General features: G+C 39.6%; 1 protein-coding gene across 4 annotated transcripts in view; it reads left to right on the top strand.

Moving 5' to 3' along the window:
* The window catches only part of btbd11a (BTB (POZ) domain containing 11a), a 176,546-nt gene that overhangs the window by 99,568 nt on the left and 57,483 nt on the right, over window positions 1-19,495 (top strand). For all 4 annotated transcript variants that reach the window (XM_044186720.1, XM_044186719.1, XM_044186717.1 and 1 more), the window contains one exon: window positions 17,162-17,311. In XM_044186720.1, coding sequence (XP_044042655.1) covers window positions 17,162-17,311 — 150 coding nt within the window. The remainder of the gene's footprint in view (window positions 1-17,161; window positions 17,312-19,495) is intronic.

Raw genomic sequence — 19,495 nt, 5'->3', positions numbered from 1 at the left:
AGCTGTGTAACCTCAGCCACTTCCCAACCTTCCACGACTGGCCGCGATGCCCCGCAGCCCAGTGACCTGTGAGCACGCTGCATGGTCACATCAGCCATGTCGGCAACCTTAACATCAAGACTAAGTCACATCGCCCCCAAATATAGAGCTGCCAGTCCAAATCTGCATGGATTTTTTGACTTGCGTCACGGCTACTGTGGATTTTCATGTCTTGCTTTTTAAAATATCACCAGAAGAGAACTGCCTGCTGTAGTTAATAGATAAATAAGAATGTGTTTTACTGCCCTGTAGCACAAAATGACCATCTGTGAGAGAGATGATTAGATTGTTCATCATTAATAATCACTACAACCTTTATTATCTGGAACTGCTTTGATAATTTAGCAGTTTTTCTACTATAGTCATTTCTTTTGGGTATAAAGGCAAAAGTACAGTAATTTTTCATTTTTCTGGTTCCCATTTACCAACAGCTGTTCACAAAACGGGTGAAATAATGTAAGTGGAAATTATACTGTGTTTGACACGGTTACCTGTATTAGCTACAAAGACTGATGGTTTATTAACTTTGCTTCAAAATGCCACAAAATAATGTAATTTTAAAATTATTGTGTCTTTTAACTTAGTCACAACCAGCAACCATCAGAGTGCAACACAACCAATAAAAAATAATAATAAAGAAACGTCAAAAGCAGAAATAGTCATAAAAGCCAATCTTTTTAAACTTTTGTTAAATATTGTAAAGATTTCTTCTTTTAATTAGCTGTTTTCAAACAAAAACTATTTCAGCATGATATGTCTCTGCGCAGGTAGTGCTGGAGTGATGATTTTTCTATCATCAGGGAAATGAATTAAAGGCCCGCACATCCACACAGGTGATTTCAATCCCGTGGTTGATTAGACCTCTAGAGTTGAAGAGAAGAGCTCTAATCAGGCGTAAGTAAAACCACCTGTGTGAGCAGACTGTTGCCGCGTTCATGTATGTGAGTTATTGTACTTACCAGTTTCCGACTGAGAAACATCTGAGCCGTAATTGCAACTGGAATATTTTTAAAAGCTCCGATATTTCTAACCTGGAGGTTGGTAATATAAAAAACAAACATGGATGCCTCACGTCAGCCAAAATCCGTCGTTCAAAGTTTTTAAACCCACATACGACCAACTCTACAATCACACAAACATCTTGAGTTGTCCGTTGACGTGAAATCTTGCAAACTCTAAACATGGGATTCTTTCCCATCACTACCATCCATCCCATATGACGTGAACACATAGACTGAACGTGGCATGTGGGTGTGTAGGGGCTTTAGAACTCCGATTTGAGACCAGCTACCTACAAGCTGCAGCAGAAATGAAGTGCAACCAGATGCGGGTCTTACCTAAACCCAGACAAACTGTGGACCGTCTCCTTGTCAGTATGTTGGGCTGGGGGCACTCTTGTGTGAGGACACAGGTAGGGTCAGATTTGTGCTGAAAGTCCTGTTGACTTACTTTAAAAAGTGTTGTTGCACCAAATTCAAGGTAATTAGTGCAAAATAATTTATAATCTATAAAATGATACAGGTATTATTCAGCTTTTTTGCCACATCATATCCTTTTATCAGCTTGGTGTTTGTTTCATTTAATTCGGTAAAGAATACTTTACACACAGACACCAAAAGCTACTTCAGGGATGATTATAGTCTCAACACTGCAGTTTGTTCCCCACTTCTCTGTAGCACAAACACCTTTGAGATTATTTTTCCTTTCTCTACTCAGCATTTGCCTTTGACAAGCTCACATCACATTAGTATATTACATGTGATTGTGAAAATCCCTATGGAAGACAGTGCTGTGAGTTTGGTCACAGCACAGTGGTTTTCGAAGGTCAAGAATGAACTCAATATTTTATATGATAGAATTACTAGCCAGGATGGTCATTCCTGTTGTAACTTTATTGCATGTGTCATTTCCAGGCTTCTGTAGCTTAAGGGGATGTGAGAGGTTGGTTGAAACACTCCCAGAGGCTTTTGTGGGAGGGGGGACAACTTTGACAGATGTTTTTCTTATTCCTACAGATTTAATAGAAGTCATACATTGCTTAATATCCTTTGAAAGCTTCCCTCATTTTTGTTGCGTTGCAGAGTCAGTTGTGTTGTGGCCCCTCCAAAGCCAGAAGAGGTTTAGGATCTTACTGGATATGGTTGCAGGGGAGGATCAAGCCCAATCTCTCTGTTTGGGGGACGACCTCAGTAACCAGAGGCCTGTCCGTCTCCTTCTGCTGCCTCACAGTGCTTCCGCTCTCAATCGAATGGCAATTTGGGCGCATTACCCAATCGATAATGCTCCGTTTTGAGGGGATTTTTGTTTGAGTTACACTGACTGATGCAGTGTGAAAACATCCTGCTGAATACAGAGAACAGATCAGGTGCTGTACGGTAGCAGCATCCTAATGCGAGGTCGTTACCCTTCCCACAGGGCAGAGGATCCAAATGTCAACATCGCCCCTTGCCAAATTAGAGACGTGTTCTATTTGGGTACACATGGCGGCATGGGAGGGGCTGAGGGGCTAAATGATATCAATCCACCTCTTTCCACCTGGTACACTGTGGAGAGAGCTCTTTGTGAAAATACCCAAACTAGGTGAAAAACAGGGCCAAAGGTGGATTCCTGCAGGCAAAACCCAGAAGAAAGAGTCTCCCCGACGCTATTAAAAAAGGTGTAAATGTGTGATCTCTTGCTACCTTGAAGCCGGCCATTAAATCAACTTATGTGCTATATATAGCTATAATATAATATGCCTCTTTTGGGACTAGGAGCAGATGAGATGTTGTACACATAACGTCATTAAGTCAGTCATTACAGTACACAAAACCTCAACGGCCCTCAGCTTATTTTGGGATGTTTTCCATATGAAACAGTGTGTGATTTGATTACATACAGGATCCTTTACCCCTGTGGGAACCTTAAATTAAGATGCTGCTACCACCTGAACTCTGTATTCAGCAGGATGTTAGCACACTGCATCAGTCTGTGTAATGCAAATAAAAATCCCCTCAAAACACAACACTATTGATCAGGTAATTATTCTAAAATGAGAAAAAGAGTGAATGTGCAAAGATGCACGTTCACTCAGCCACGTTTTGGCGTCATGCATATTGTGGCGTAGGAATGCACCGATTCAACTTTTTCTCTCTGATTCCTGTTCCTCATCTCAGGGTATCTATCAAGACAGAGCACCAATGTGATACCAGTGGTCTCTTTTTCCCAAAACCTGTATACGTCACTACGTGGGAATCATGTTTATGTAAGGTAACATGAGCTAACATGAGTCGGAGGCCAGCTGTGACTGAATGAATGTAAATGAATTTTATAATGACACTGACAAAGAAACTGTATTTAAAATGGACCAGTTACATCATGGTTGAAACCCAATCCGCTTAATTAGGTCAGCATTGGCCTAATTAAGTGGATCCGGCCACAGTTAGGGATCAGTGCATCCCTAATTGTGGTTAAAGTTACCTGAGTAACATTAAGATATTGCTGCTTTGTGTGGATTTACTCCTCACTGTCACTTCATCTCTGCAAACGTTTGCTCGTACTGTGTTATGGGTACATTTTGATACCAAAAAAAGACTAAATAGGCAAGCAAAACTTACTATCTAGCCTGTTAGCTCACACTGAGTTGCAGTTACCTTTTCATAAATATTCAGTCTGACATTGTGTTCTTGTTTCTGTTTGGGAAAGGTGATACTGATAGCTGCGGTAGCAGTTGCTGGGAGCGGTTAATTGTTTGTCATGTTGATCATTGATTTAAGAGGTTTTATTTAACCTGTACAGCTGCGTTTATCTCATCAAAGCTTGTCGCAATTTTTCTGGCAATTTTTCTGTCGCTGTTTTCTGGCTCTGGTACAAAAAGATGACATTGGCTCAGTGGTTTTTCCAGGAAACAGCTGTCAGTGAGCACAACACCAGACCTATTTGAATTGCTGAAAAAAATTAGCTGTGGACAATGACTCAGGTGTAGAAATGATGATTATCAAAGGGAAAGGATGTTTTGTAGCTAAAGGCTGAACCTTTTCATACTATTTTGCTTGTGGACTGTTGTATATGTTTTTATATGTCATTACACCAAGTTGGACTGGAATATTCTGTTGAAGGTTTTATTCATACCATAAAGGAAAATTAATTGTGGGATATTAAAGTTTTATGTAAACAATATGGCTCCTAGATCATCAATAGTGTATTTCACTGTAGTAAGTGAGAGAAGAATAATGATCTCTAGTAGAAAATTCAATTTGAAAGATTTCTTTTGTTGAAAAAGTCTCTTGTACTTTATTTATTTTTTGGGTTTGTGAGTAATGGAACTACATCACTGCGTAAAGGTGTGTGTGTGTGTGTGATTGCTTTATCATTTTCAGACCACTTAATGCTGACCCTTTTTGACACCACTGTTTTTCTTCTCCTCGTCCCCGCTCGTTACACACAGGCTGATATTTGTGTTGCGTCTGATTGCATTACCCTGCCTCCCTGTCTCTTTGCCCCCGGAGATTGGTTTGAGTCAGACGGCTCCATTGAGAACACAGACTGAACCTCACACGCCATCTAGACTGGGGGAATGCAGACCACTTATTTTGAATATATAATATCTGCATAATGCAAGCAACACACTGACTGACAAGACAATGGTGTCGTTCAAAGCATAAAGATTTGATTTGTGCCATGATATGACCCCTTTGTTCTAGATGGAGATTGTAAATATAGTAAGGCATCTGGCGTGCCACCTGCAATCCATCTGGCTTGGCATGATAAAGATGCCCAAATGATGAAGGATTAGGCTCCTCATAATGCTGAGGACTCTGCAGCTAGATTAAACAGAAACATGCAAAGACTGACATACCACGTTTCATGTTGTTGTTTTTTGCAGAATACTAAGTGTTGATTATGATAAAGAACATAAGGATTTATCACAATAAATACTGAGGCTTTGGTTCACTTTACTCAAATATGTTTCTGATGCACTGCTTGCTTGCTGTGGATTCGGCACAGAACCAGAAAGTTGTTTGGAAGGCCATCTGGTGCAACACCTTTCGCCCTGAAGAAAATATGTCTCTTGTGATCGGTAATTGCTGTGGTCATTTATGTACTGTAGGGCTACAAGTGAGGCAAATTAATATTTTGTGTTTGAAAGTTTAGAGATCAAAGTTATCAAAGGAACTTCAGTACTATATGCCATATGTCAGTTGGTATTAGGGTGCATTCATTTGCAAAGTTCATCATTTTCACAACAGCTAACAAGTCAGGTTTTACAGATTCCATGTATTCCAGTGGTGGAAAGTACATTTACTCAAGTACTGTACTTAATTACAATTTTGAGGTACTTATACTTTATTTGAGTATTTCCATTTTACGCTACTTTCTACTTCTACTCCCCTACATTTCAGAGGAAAATGTTGTACTTTTTACTCAACTGCATTTATCTGACAGCTATAGTTACTTTCCAGATTAGGATTTTACATGAAAAACATAATAAACTTATAAAATACAAAGTTGTTCCAGTTAAAAACCTCCTTTGGAGAGAGCTGACCCCTAAAATGGGAACCACTGCACAACACTTAAGAGTTTACAAAGAGAGTTAAAACTAGCTCCACCTCGAGCATCTACAACAGTAAAATGGTGCTTACATACTGATGATCAGTATTAACAATCAAATATCATATATAATAATATATCAGTCACAGGGGCCATTTTTCTGTAGAATGAGTACTTTTACTTTTGATACTTTAAGTACATTTGGCTGATAGTACTTTGTTAAAAATAAAGTTGCCTACTTTTACATTTAGGATGGGATATGAAGTTCACCTTTGTTCTAATGAAATTCTGATATTTATGAGAAATATCAAAATATATTGCTAATAAAAAGCCAGTTTGAAGCAAATTTCATATTCAGTTGGAGAATTTTCAGTGAATTCACACACTCACTCACACACACACACACACACACACACACACACACACACACACAAACTGAGAAAAAGTCTGCAGTGATGCATCTCAGAATATGCAAATATGTTGCAAACGTGCAGAGAGAATCAGAGGAAGGAAAGCAAAGTTTTAATGTTAGTGAGAAGCAGTGGATGAGCATACGCTGTAAAAACATTCCAAGTAAACACATCTGCATGTGTTTCCATTACTTGGCCGGATACATTTGTTTGTTGTAATTTATTTATGAGGATGTGAGGGCCCAGTTTGTTAGAAGATATTGCACTGGAGGAGAGGGGGAGTTTTCGGTCATTTGAATGCTAATGAACGGATGGAGAAATGTTCTGGTCAGTGAGCAGCAACTGAAGATTAAACAAGCCTACAATTATAACGCCACGCTAGCAGCCCCATGAGGCTAAAATGCTTATTACACAAAAGAAAACAAAACTGCTTGGTTAAAAATGGAGGGGCAACTTTGCTTTATTCTCTGTACTGTATGCATTTTAGAATATCTTATCTGGCGTTCATGTCATATCATAAAGACCGAGTTTGGAAAACCATTTACGCCAACGTCCTAGTTGTATTTCCATGTCAGAGCAGCTACAGCTACGATATATCCCACTTGCCGAAAAGAACTACAGTTCAGTCAGCATGTAATGAAACATGGAATGGATTATTATGTGAATATAAAATATGCACAGCTTGTTGGGTGTCAAACCAATCACTGGCTCTAGATAGGACCGTAGTTTCTCAGTCTTGGAACGGGAGGATGATCCGAGCGGTATTCAAATGGTTGCAAACACTGGATGCCACTAAATCCTACACGCTGTACCTTTTAAAGACTCAAAAAGTCATCTTTGCACATGTTTTATGAGGAAGGAAATGAATTCAACTGGATTCAGTTAGATTAGAAAGGTGTTTGTATTTGGTTTTGCTTTGCTACAAATATGTAACGACGACGTGTGACGATAAGGCTAGCAGTTGGGCTAACCATTTGGAATAATGTGTGAACACTCCCAAGTCGGAATAATGAGAGGTTTAGAGGTAATATTATCTTGTCATAAACTGAGGTATTGGACAAGTTGAAATTTTGATGTGTTAATGAAGCATTTCAACACTTCCAGTCTCTTTGTAGTGGTGGGTTTTGGGGATTGGAGTAGTATTCTTTGCTGCATCTCTTCCCTAATTCTTATGTACTGTAGACTTAAGTCAAATCTCGTGCTGCTTAAATGTTTTGAATGTGAGGCAGCAGATTTATATTCAGCTTTGATCTTCAATGAGCTCTGTATAATAACTGTAGGACCTCCATGGCACCCCTTTGAGGTGCGAGAATGCAAGGACTTCCATTAAGAGCTGCTCTCACACTGTGTGAGACAGATAATAGTAGTACTCTCTCAGACCCTTTGTGTGTTGTCTGTCTGCAGAGCGAACAGGCAGACACCCAGTTCTGAAAGCCAGTGAAATAAATGTTTATAAGGGCAATGTCAGAATATGGCGTCCACACCAAACTGAGCTATTATCCATGATGTAGTTGGTGCTCGTCAGTGATTACTGCAGGGCTGTCACCATGTGTAGACTAGAGTTTTACATAGACAGACATTACTGGGAAGCAGAGCAGGTAAAGACTGAACTAATGAATGGCAAAGAACAACCTTTGGCTATAATTCATTCGTTTAAAGGTCCTTTAGCTTGTATATGTCATTTGTGACCAGGACATTCAGGATCATGGAAGGCTAGCTAACTTTGATCTAGATGGCTGCAGTATGTGCAAGTATTAGGAATTTTAAAAGTTTTTTGTGGTAACTATTAACCTGTTTTTATGGATTAGTATCAGATTGCTTGGCCCCATTCGCTTCCTCTTTCGCTTACCTTATACCGTTATAACTGGCTTTACTCTAATGCTAGATAGCTAAAAATGTGTGTTTATTTATTATTTATTTTACTCAACTAGTGAAATTATTTACGGCTCCAGATTGGTTCTGTTATGAAGCCCCTGAAGTCTCAAAAGATTGTTTTTTATCTTGTGGGAATAAGATATTATCTTGTGGGCACAAATTATTACCTTGTCCACACAAGTTATGTATGTAAGGGGAGTTATTTATAAGTGTGCACAAGTTTAATGCTTCTACAACCCCAATGACTTTCAGGTAACTGCTTCTTTTGGTGACATCCAGCCAAGTGATTTTCCATGAGCTGTCAGTACACTCATTACACACCAAAGGGTTTTAAAGGGAGGCTACGTAAGTTTGCTGAACTACAGCCTCTGGGGAGCACAAGTGGCAATTACAGGATAATGACACATTGAATTTGCCTTAATTTCCCAAGATTCTTATTAGTCAGTTGCCTTTGAAAACATCATCAACATCATCAGGAGCACAAGTAGAAGAGAAAGTCAGCAAACTTACTCATTAACTTACACAGCATCTATCTAAAGTTTGTTGACATTAGCCGCCATAAGCTACTTGGTCTTACCAGACCATGTAAGTCTGTGGCAGCAAAACCCAGAGTGTATTGAGTTGAGCAAGGGTGTGTTTTATCGCTTATGAATTCAACATTTAATTTGTTAGAGGAAGTTTGTGTTCTTTCTTCTTTCAAAAGGTACATTGCGTTATGTATACATGTACTCTGTCTTCTGTGAAGTTGTTGCCATCTGTGGCCTGATTCAGCTCAGCTAATTGGACTCTTGGTTCTTTTTTTTCACTTTTATGGTAATTTTCTTTTTGCGTTTAATCATTTAAATTCATCTAAATCTATGCATCTTCCATGATCATAGAGTTTGCATCGGCTAAGCTTATTTTCTGTTCAAATATACAGAGCAGATGATTCCTGCTGAGGACAGTCCAATGCTGTAGTGCTAGAGTGGCAAGAATTGCATTGTATGACAACAACAACTATTTAAGTTCTCTCCATTTTGAGGTGGCTGTGTGCATCTGCATGGCAGAGAACCACAACATATGGATCTTGTTTGCACGAAATAAATAACTTTTATATTCTCTTCACACAAGTTAAAAAACACATCACCATTTGGGATGGATCTAAAATATGCACAGCTTATTGGGCGTCTAGACTCTGACCTTGTCACTCCCCACAAGAAACACCAAGTTCAGCACAGCAGGGAGTGGGGAGTAACGATAATAACTTCCCCCCAAGGTGAACGTAAGAGTCAGCATGCAGCTACCAAATATTATTCAGTGTGTCACAGGTGAATCAGTTCATTGCTCTTTCTCTGCATGCTTTCAAACTTCACCAAAGTGTACTGCAAAAAACTTGGCACCCAACTTTTTAAATCCTCCTTTAACATGCAAATAGGTTTTCACACAATGAATTATTGTTACCATATGGTGAACCCTTTTGAAGTGTATATTTGATTGTGAGACAGTATAGCTGGTTCTGTTGCTGACGTCAGCGAGCCACGTGGTTCATTATTCTTTACAGAAGAGGTGAAAGCTGCTGGTCAGCTTGGGAGCCACAAAGCTTAGGCCACATTTAAAACATTTATAACTAATTAGACCTTCACACCATTGTCATAAATGCACAATGGGACTGTATTGAATCTAGTTTTGTTCACGTTGTCCACTCAAAGCAGTTTCCCTGTTCTTTCTTTTACTGCTGTGGGCTTCTACCAACAGCTGGGTCATGGATCTACGGCTGACATTTGCAGTTAGCCAGTTGGGTCGGCCGTTTAATCATTTTGGCCATTTCACTGCTAATGTGGTCTGAGTCCCAAGTACATTCATTCATTATTGATGAGAGAATAAATGTCTCTCTGGTATACTAGTTGCAGCAATTACCCAACTGAATCATCCCCCGATGATGAGATGCTTTTTGGTATATGGCTGGTCAGCCATGTGGATGTGGCTCTGGGGCTCAAAACTCACAGAGCTGCTGAGTTTTCTTGTGCTTTCCTTACAGTAAAAAATAAAAAAAAGAGAGAAAGACAAAAAATGCTTTTTCAAGCTCAGGCAATCACCACGCTGTTAGGCAGAAGTCGCCTGTTGCCATGGCAACTACCTGTTAATATTCCGGCAGAGTTTCCTCACTGACAAGAGGAGAGCGCCACTTTCTCGCTGCAGAAAATCAATTGGATATTCCTGCAGAAAATAAGGGAGCTGAGCCATGTGGTCGGGGCAAGAACGGTGCTGCAATACCTGCACATGATGGAGCTTATGGTTCGTAGCTTCAAAGTGACCTAACTGACCTTGACTTGTCATTAAGTGCAGCAGAGGGTCGGTACATGTGGCTTCAAATCAAAATGTCATCCAGTCATCATGGTGATACTTTAGTTGTCATTTTCTCAAAAGTGGTTGTTTTTTTTTTGGCAGAGAGAGTCTCTCTCTGTTCAAAGGTCGGGCATTAAGGAATTGAGCTTTCTTTGCTCTTGAGTGGTAAAGCCATTCAGAAGGGATTGGCTGTCTATCATATAAAGGGATGGCATTGATCATGAATCCCATTATGCCCTGGGCTTGATCTCTAACAGTCCAGACAATCCCGTCTCCCATTTCTGTTCTGAAAAGAGGTTTTTTAAATGGTGCTCTTCTCATGCAAGAGACAGGAAAGTCTGCATAATGAGCTATTAATTACACACACACACACACACACACACACACACACACACACATGTAAAACCACATAATTAATAGCTAAGAGCTATATGTAGAGCTGAAGCGATTAATTGATTAGTAAATCGACAGAAGATTAAAAATGAATTAAGATTTTCCACTTTTCAAGCAAAAAAGCCAAAAAATTCACTGGTTCCAGCTTCCCAATTATCAGAATTTCTGCCTTTTCTGTCTCACGTGACAGTAAAATTGAGTATCTTTAGGTTTTGTGGGTCTGACAAAGATGTCACCGTGGCTTTTAGGAAATTCATGATTGCCCTTTTTCACTTTTTTTCTGAAAGTTTGAAGACCAAATTATTAATGGAGAAAATAATCGGCGGATAAAAAATAAGCATTAGTTGCAGCCCTACACATATGCACAAGTAATATCAGTGATGACCTTACTTTTACAAAATAGAAGAACATGTAAAAAGGTTACATAATATAAGCGAGCATTTTGTGCTCAAACTTCAGTAGTCAGCAGCAGAGGCACAGAGAGGCATGATGCATTGTCACTGGCACGGTGAGAAAACCTAACAAGGATAACAAGACTATTTCTTTGAGTAATGCACAAATATAGAAATGTTTTTCACCTCATGTTTCTGGCAACAAGTGACTGGTGTAGAAATAGCTCAAATCCAAAATGTCAAGGTGTGCCATTAAACCAGCAATGTTTTCCTCAAAGCCCTGTACAAAACATATTGTACTGTCACCTGTGAAACTGGATTCATCTCCCTCTGTGGTTTGGTGGATCTGGAAAACACTTGCGATTTATGAGATTAAGTGCTGTCAGGCTATTAGGGCCTGTGCAGCTGATTGTCTTGTTTTCATTTCATCTGAAAGATCACAAGCGTCTCTGTTGCAAGAAATGTTTTCAAAACCCTCTGGGAACGTTTCTGTCATGAGGCTGAAAACATGGCTTGTTTCTTGAGCTCCTGAAAAGTTGATACTCTGAATATACAAGATTATAAGCTTGTTAATTGATAGAAAGGACAAATATGGCAGGTCAAGCTTACATTCACCTACATCAAGGTTCAGTAAACACTGTGTAATGATTTGTTAGACGGTTTGCAGCCTTCGGTCCTGAACTTATCTGACAGACCATCTCACAGCGGGACTGCTGAATTTGTTCTGAAATTTTAGAGCTGATTGTTTTGAGATTTCAGTTTGCCTTGTGGAAAGGGCAACAATATCATACTAAGCAGTGCTCATACTGTATGTGTGTGTGTATATATATATATAATACATTTTTACAGTGTTCTGATTTTCATCTCTAAATCTTATTTTTGCTAAATGCTGTTGTTCTTATTAACTTTTTATTGCTGTTAAAAGAATAGTTCAACATTTTGGGAAGTACGCTTATTCGCTTTCTTGCAGAGAATGAGATGAGAGGATCGATACCAGTCTCTTATCTGTCCGTTAAATGTGTAAGTAAGCAGTGCAAAGTGGGATCAGCACAGCACTGAGAAGCTTTTTTTCAGCTGGGCCATTAATGGGGCCAGCTTGTCGACATAGTGATTACTCGCAGGGCTAGTTGGTGAACTACTGTAGCTGGCGTGCTAACACGCTAGCCAGGCTAGTAGGTCACGATAGCTCTCTGAGCTTCTTTCTATTTTCTCTGTACTGGGCTTTTTACTCCCCTCTGGCATTTTATTCTCAGGACTGTAGATCATTTAATTCAGATTTGTTAAAGAGGATAAATAAAGTTGTCAGTTTGCTAATGGTCAGTTATTCAAAAGACATGTTTGTACCATCGACTCTTGTATCACAACTATCTTCTAATAATTTATCTTTTGTTGAGCAGTTTACACTCAAACAGAGGAGGATAAGATAAAAGTAGACTATGTGTACATACATTTGTGGACATTTGCAACAAACGACCAACTCTGTGTGTTACGGCTAAGACAGACTAATTAAAAAACTTACCTGGAACTGTGTTGTTACAGTACACCCTTAATAGCTCTAAAACAATAACACTAAAAAGAAGCCATATATGTGTCACTTCTTCTCGGACCATTTTCAGCTCATCAGACTCATGTAAACATCAAAAACCTGGCTGAGAAGTCGCTTCATAAACAGGGCAGCCACTGTAGGCTTTAAAGCTGGATAATATCAAAGAATAGCTTGTTTGTTCCACAGTTTCAAGCTGTGAGAGTTATATTAATTGCTTTGTTCTTGGCCATGTGATTTTATTTTTTTTGCCTTGTTTGTTCCTCTGCTTCTCTGCAAAATTAATTTTCCAAACCTTTTTCTCAAATGATCTATTCGCATACCGACAGCTGTTGTGTGTATATGCCTGTACAGCTCAATATTCTCCATATTATTTATGGCGACTTGCATGAGCAGCAGTATTTCTGCGGAGTCGACTCAGGGGAATTCGGTACACAGCTTGGAGCTTTAAAGTAGTCTTGTCCCCGTGACCCAGTCTCCGTCTTCATCTGCCCGACAGCAATAGAGATGAAGGGAACCCCAGAATAGAAAATGCAGGTCATATCTGTTTATCTGGGATTAGACTGTTTCTCAAGTATACGTATATATACTGCTGAGCTCATCCAATTGCCTCAGAGGTCACAGACAGATGTGGTTGAAGTGATGCAGAAATATGAGGTTATAAAACACGCCTGTAACGCCTCATGTCTCATGTTGCTTGTGATTTTATAATCAGACGTTTGTGTCAGCATCCCCTCTTCCCTCCATCCCCGCCTCTTCCTTTTTCCTAGTCTCCACGGGGGCCAGACTGACTTCTTACTCACCTCTGATGTTTATTACACAAACAGCACCTTGGATCAAATTTTTTTTTCTTTCCAGAGAAGCCAAGTGTTAGTGAGAGATAACATGTAGAGGAAGTAGGAGGTGGGGAAAGAGAGAGCTGCAGACTTGTTTATATGTTTTGATCTGACGGGATGAATAATTCAGCAAAGGGCTCCCTGGCACACCAGGATTATATTAAAAGAATAGTTAGGGCAGTGGGGAAAAAAACTAAAACATAGTTGGGGGATATTGGGAAGTTAGGGTGACAGCGAAGATGGGAGGCCTTGATTACAGAGAGCACTGTGAGTTATTCAAACCTGTTTACCCCCCCCAAAAAACACACAAGTGCAAAATCTCCAGCAGAGGAAGCCAATATGGTTTTGGTGATTAGAGGACGCTGAAGAGATTTCTCTGCTTCACTCTGAGACAGGAGGTGGAGAAGGACTGACAGCTTCCTTTTTGAGGAATTCCTGCTTTTCTGTTTTCCATCAGGCATTCTGAAGTCGTCTTTCAGAATTCTAACTTTACTTTTACTTTTTCGGGCTTTGCTTTTCCCTAGACATTTGCAGCATTGAGCATATTGCAGCAGGGAAACGCGGATATGTTGTTTACTTTGCAGTTTCACAGTTTGTCTTTTATAAAAAAATGCCTGAGTCCCTCTTGATCCCTGACCTTTTGTTTAGAAAAACATGCATTAGTCCCAATTTAGCCTTGATCATATTCATGGAATGGATTTAATCAGTCTCCTCATGTAATTATAAACTTAAAGCTGCTATAATCGATATTTTGTTTATTTACATTAACATTGACTTGAATGGCTACATGTATGTGTCGCTCTTAATTACAAACCCACAGAGAATCATCACTTGACTCTGCAGTTCCCCTCATATCTACAGAGTCTTTTTTATGTGTTTTTTAATCATTGTTTTGGTTTTATGGTCTGCAACTTTACAGTTTTGGTCCACTCTCACTGCTCTCAACAGCATTGTTTACAGACGCAGCAGACAGCTGTTTTCAGCAAAAAGCTCCAAAGACCCACAGTACGCTACCTGCCCAGAACCAAAAGGCACATAGACAAATTAGAAACTAGCTAGTGAAGACATTGGATAGTTCCCTCAGGAGTTGGTGGGGGGCAACTTCATGTTCACATTCATGAGATGTCCAACAACATCAAAAGAATGCAAATGTTGCTCTGTCTATGCTGGATGTGTAATAAGCAACTACTTGCCAACAACATCAACTTAAAAGGTGCTAAAATGTCAGATGTGTTTACAGCTTGTTTCCACTGTCCCCAAACAACCAAAAATCTGTTAATGCAGGTCTACTATGCTTGAAATGAACTAGTTCGTACAACGTGTCTAAAGACAAAAGTGTCATAGCCTCCTCTGCTGTGTATCCCACTGCCGTCCTGATCTCTCCTCAATAAATCTGTCTCTTGTCTCTGTCTCTCCTCGCAAGCCTGCTGCATTCGGTTGTACATGCAAAAAGTGATTAAAGTAATGGGTGATTAATGAAGTGGGCGTGACGCAGCCCCCCTCGATGGTCAGGGTTTCCCCAAGGAAATTGATTGGTGAAGGTTAGCCAACACGAACACGCGCACGCACGCACACACACACACACACACACACACACACACACACACACACTTACACTAGAGGCACAGGAGTGTAGACAGGAAGAGTTATTTGGAAAGATCTGTTTTTGACAGCTGTGTTGATTTATTTCCAAATTTCATGCAGAATTTGAGACGGATCTGTGGTTCTGTATCAATGTAGCCCCCCCGATTAATTACTGTTAAGTGAACGAACAATGTGATTTATCAATTAGTCGCATGCTTAGCTGAATCAGACTGATCGTGTAGTTATTCGATGATAATTTGTACCATTGCCTCAATCATTGACTTTTGCTGTGTGATGTAGCACCTCTGCTCATTTTTCCTGACGCTTTATAAGCCTAATATTATGTTTCAGGTGAGGCAGGACGCCTCTTCTATAAAACGCTGCAACCCCTGACTGTCGACAACTTTCTTTGAAGCATACTGACCCTTAACTCTCACCTAGACCTTTGACAACTTAACCAAGTTAAACCAAATCCTAATTTAAAACCCAATCCAAAATCAGTTTAAAACAGCCAACCTACCTGCTTAAAGAGGTGACTTAATGGCAAAATATCCTCAATTTAGAAACTCACGTAATCACTGATTTAGTGATTTGCAGGTCAAAATACATGTAGTTGTCAAGATTAACTGGTTAACTGGGCTAAATATGGGTGAATGTTCATTTTTTAGATGTCTTGGGTACAGATAACAACAGATACAAGAGCATTTAAATTACTATATTTCAGTGTGAAGTAGCTCCAAACTACACCTTAAAATAGTCCTTTACATGCTGTTGAAATGGTGGTTAGATGTCTATAAAACTGTCAGTTTTATTGTCTTTGAAACATAGAAATGCCAAAAAACATCAATTTTGTTTCAACGTCACAAATTTCACTTGAGGAATTCCATTTGAGATACACCCTAATAACACCAGCTGTTCCATCAGCGCTCGTCAGGGGTTAAACAGTAATTGAAAAAGCTGTTCTTATCATTATTTGGATGCTCCAAATAAAGCTGACCTCCCCGGAAAGTTCTGTGGGAAGAAGAGGGAGTGGGACTCTGACTGGGGAATACTGGAATTCTTGGGCTGGACACTGTGGGAAGAGGACATGGTGGGAGGAATCTGGAGCTGGAGTCCCTGCCTTCCTTTCCAAGGAGGGAAAACTCTTACAGAATGAGACTCCTGAGCCTGCTGCACTGTGTCCGCTGCGTGGGTCTTTTGTCTTGTGTGCTGGCATCACACACAGACAAATTGACTAAGTTCCTCCATGTTTGTAATTACTGTTTGTTGAGAAATGGCGTATTCCCCTGCGCCGTGTCATTAGGATTATCACTCTGCAGGGTGTTTATTTCCATTCTCCTGTAGCAAAAAACTCAATATCCCATCTGTCACAAGCCATTCTCTGCAGCTAAACAAAGCCTGGCTGCAGTACCAGCACCTAAATGGATGAATCCTCTCGAGCCAACGTTATCTGCTGCACCTTGTTTGCAGGGGGGGAAAAAACACAGAACACACCTGTGATCACAACAAGATGCAAAAGAAAAATTCACATCCCAACACTGTTTATGGTCACGGTCGCACTTTGAAGTAACAAATGTGGCTCGCAGCCTAATTGGCTCAATTAGAGTTCAAGCTATGAACTAAAAGTTGGGCGTGAAGCCAAAAGGAGTGTTATCAAACTAGAAGAGGGCTCAAAATTCACTTTAGACAATTTATTTCAAACATGATAAGCGATTCTGCTAAAATTCTGCACTTCGAGTCATGTCAGTCATGTTTTAATGTTAAAAAAAAAACCTTTGTGTAAAAGAACTGCTACACATCACCGGAGACTAAATAAGTCAACATCCCATTCATTAAATCGTTCAGACTGCGTTTATATTCGTGATACCAGCTGATGTACAGTATGCTATTAACCTGCGACTTTGTCTCCATGTTTAATCATCTAAACAAATGTTTGCTCTCTCGCTGCTGCATGTGAAATGAATGTGGGTTTTTTTCATCCAGCTTACCAACTCTGTTTTGAATATTTAACTGAAAGTGCTGATTTGTGTGTTCCCCTGCTCTTGTAGACTTTTTTTTTTTTTTTACAGTTTTCATTCCTCTATTACACAGAGCTGGTAATTAATTTGACATCAGCAAAAAGTGAGAAGCTTTAATGTCCTGCAGATGAAAACGTTTGGTAATTCTCACCCAGAGAGGATACATAAATCTTTCTTGTTTTTGACCTTTTGCCCCTGCTCTCTGTGCTGCCTGCAGGTGTGCTGAGCCTGCCAGAGAGTTTGAACCTGCACCGGGACCAGCAGCGCTCAGGGAGGGGCAGTGAGTGTCAGGGATACACCCAGGCTGAGCTCCGCACACTGGAACAGTCGCTGCTCGCAACCCGGGTGGGCAGCATCGCGGAACTGAGTGAGTGCACTTTTACCAGCAGTTTACAATACACAATGTGAGTTTTGGAGAATTTTAACCAAGTTGGAGAGAAACCAAACTAACACAAAAGGTCTAATTTATCACTCCTTAGGCATACAATGAGGAAAAAGATGTTTAGTAGTCGTATATTAGGTTAAGAACCCCTGTCTCTGTTCAAACATGGTCTTCAGCGTCAGATGTGAATGGCCTGTCGCAGTGGTGGAAGAAGCATTCAGGTCATTTACTTGCATTAAAGTAGACGTACCACACTATAAAAACACTCTGCTACAATTAAAAATGTTACATTCAAATTTACAAAACTAGTGTTAACAACATTTAGAGGAGTAGAAGTATAAATTAACATAACATGGCAAGTGCAAGTACCTAACATTTGTTTTTAAGTACAGTATTAGAGTAAATTAACTCAGTTATATTCCACCACATTATATATGGTTTTACAGTTCAATATACTATTCTGATTCCAGTTTCTTTTCATGACTTTTACTGTAGCCAGAAAATGCACAAACAATTTCAAAGTTTCAAAACTATTAAAAAATTTGTATAAAATGCAGAGTGTTTTACATAAAAGAACAAGGCATATATATCTACCTAATACTAAAGAAGAATGAAAATGCCTCGATGAGAATGTAAACTGCAAATGTCTGAACTTTGGTTACCACCCTGGTGAATACTGGAGAAGAGAAGTTTTAATTTTGATGAACTTGGATGCAGTTACATTCTCAGTCGGCCACAAGCATCTTCAAACAAAATCACTATTAGATTACATTCCTGGAGTAGAAACTATTTTAGTATTTTCAAGCAGCTGTTAAGACCTCTGACCGTCCACAGTGTTACTGGATGACATTTAATTGCTTCCTCTGGTATTTGATGTATGCAAACATACCATATTACCATTTGGAAGTCACAACTGATTTGATTCAGTTAATATTTCAGTCTATTTTTCAGCTCCACCTTGCATATTTTAACTTTTTTGTATTGTAGTTTGTAGTTACTGTTACACCCCTACTGTGCACATAAGGAGATCAAGGACTTGAATGAATTTTAATACTATTTAGTATCTAGCAGCACAGGATATCGTCACCTGGAAACAGGTTTAGACTGATATTCTTTTTGGTAAAAAATTAAATAGCAGCCACTGTCATTTAATGTAGCCTAAAACCTGTGACAACCTGCATCTCTCAGTACAAGGAGCTGCTAACAGAGCTATTAGCGTAGCAGAATTTTATTAATAATCTGTACTTGGAATATAGAGTTTAAGAGACCCATAATGATCTTTTTAAATGCAGTTTTTGAACCTTTTCTTCCCTGCTGAAGATTGAATTCTATAAATATTTGTGAGTCCTACTAAACTTAAAACTGCATTAAAATAGTCCAATTTAAAGATATTAAATATTGACCTAAAATATTAGCAACTTAAGGCTAGTTATTGCTCTGAGACGCTGTTTGATGAACACCACTAAATATAAAACCTCTAAATTCAGCATAAAGCACATTATAAATGCAGCATTGTTGTTATGCACATTAAAACTGATCTGCTCAAGAACTTATTTCCATAACTATTTGCCAAATAGCCCCATTATTGGGAAGGAATGCACACTCCCTGTCCCTGTGGGCTGTCATGGTGGTCTTAGTCCAACCCACTGCTTTTCTACTGTCCCCTCACCCTTCTCCACATCCCCCCCCACATGCAATCTGTTCTATTACAGATGTTCTAACACCTGTTTATGAGTCACACCCGGGGAACTTTAAATCTAAGGTCACCGCCTCAGAGGCTTTTAACCTCAACTTGAAAGGAAGGGCTCCACCTTTAACTCTGACACCTCACTACCTCCACCCCGTCCTCATGCTCTCCACAGTCACATATTAAATCATCCTGTCCCCCCCAGACATCTGCACTGTGTGGCTGCGTATTTGTGTCCGTGCACATTTGTCCTGGATGGATGTTTGTTTCGACCCCGTAGCACATTATAAACCAGCAATTCACTATGCATCATCGATTAAAGTAAGACTTTGTAGTCTTTTCTTGTAAAAACCATCACCAGTTCCTTTGTCACAGTAGTAATTCAGCATGCTGTCCTTGCCATCTCACAGTCTCAAAGTATAAACTGTGCACAAGAGACGATGCATTTATATGTATTGTGTGTTTGGAATAAATACAATAAG

This window comes from Siniperca chuatsi, linkage group LG23 (assembly GCF_020085105.1).
Source record: "Siniperca chuatsi isolate FFG_IHB_CAS linkage group LG23, ASM2008510v1, whole genome shotgun sequence".
NCBI classification, from domain to species: Eukaryota; Metazoa; Chordata; class Actinopteri; order Centrarchiformes; family Sinipercidae; genus Siniperca; species Siniperca chuatsi.
This window is presented reverse-complemented; position numbering and strand designations above follow the sequence as displayed.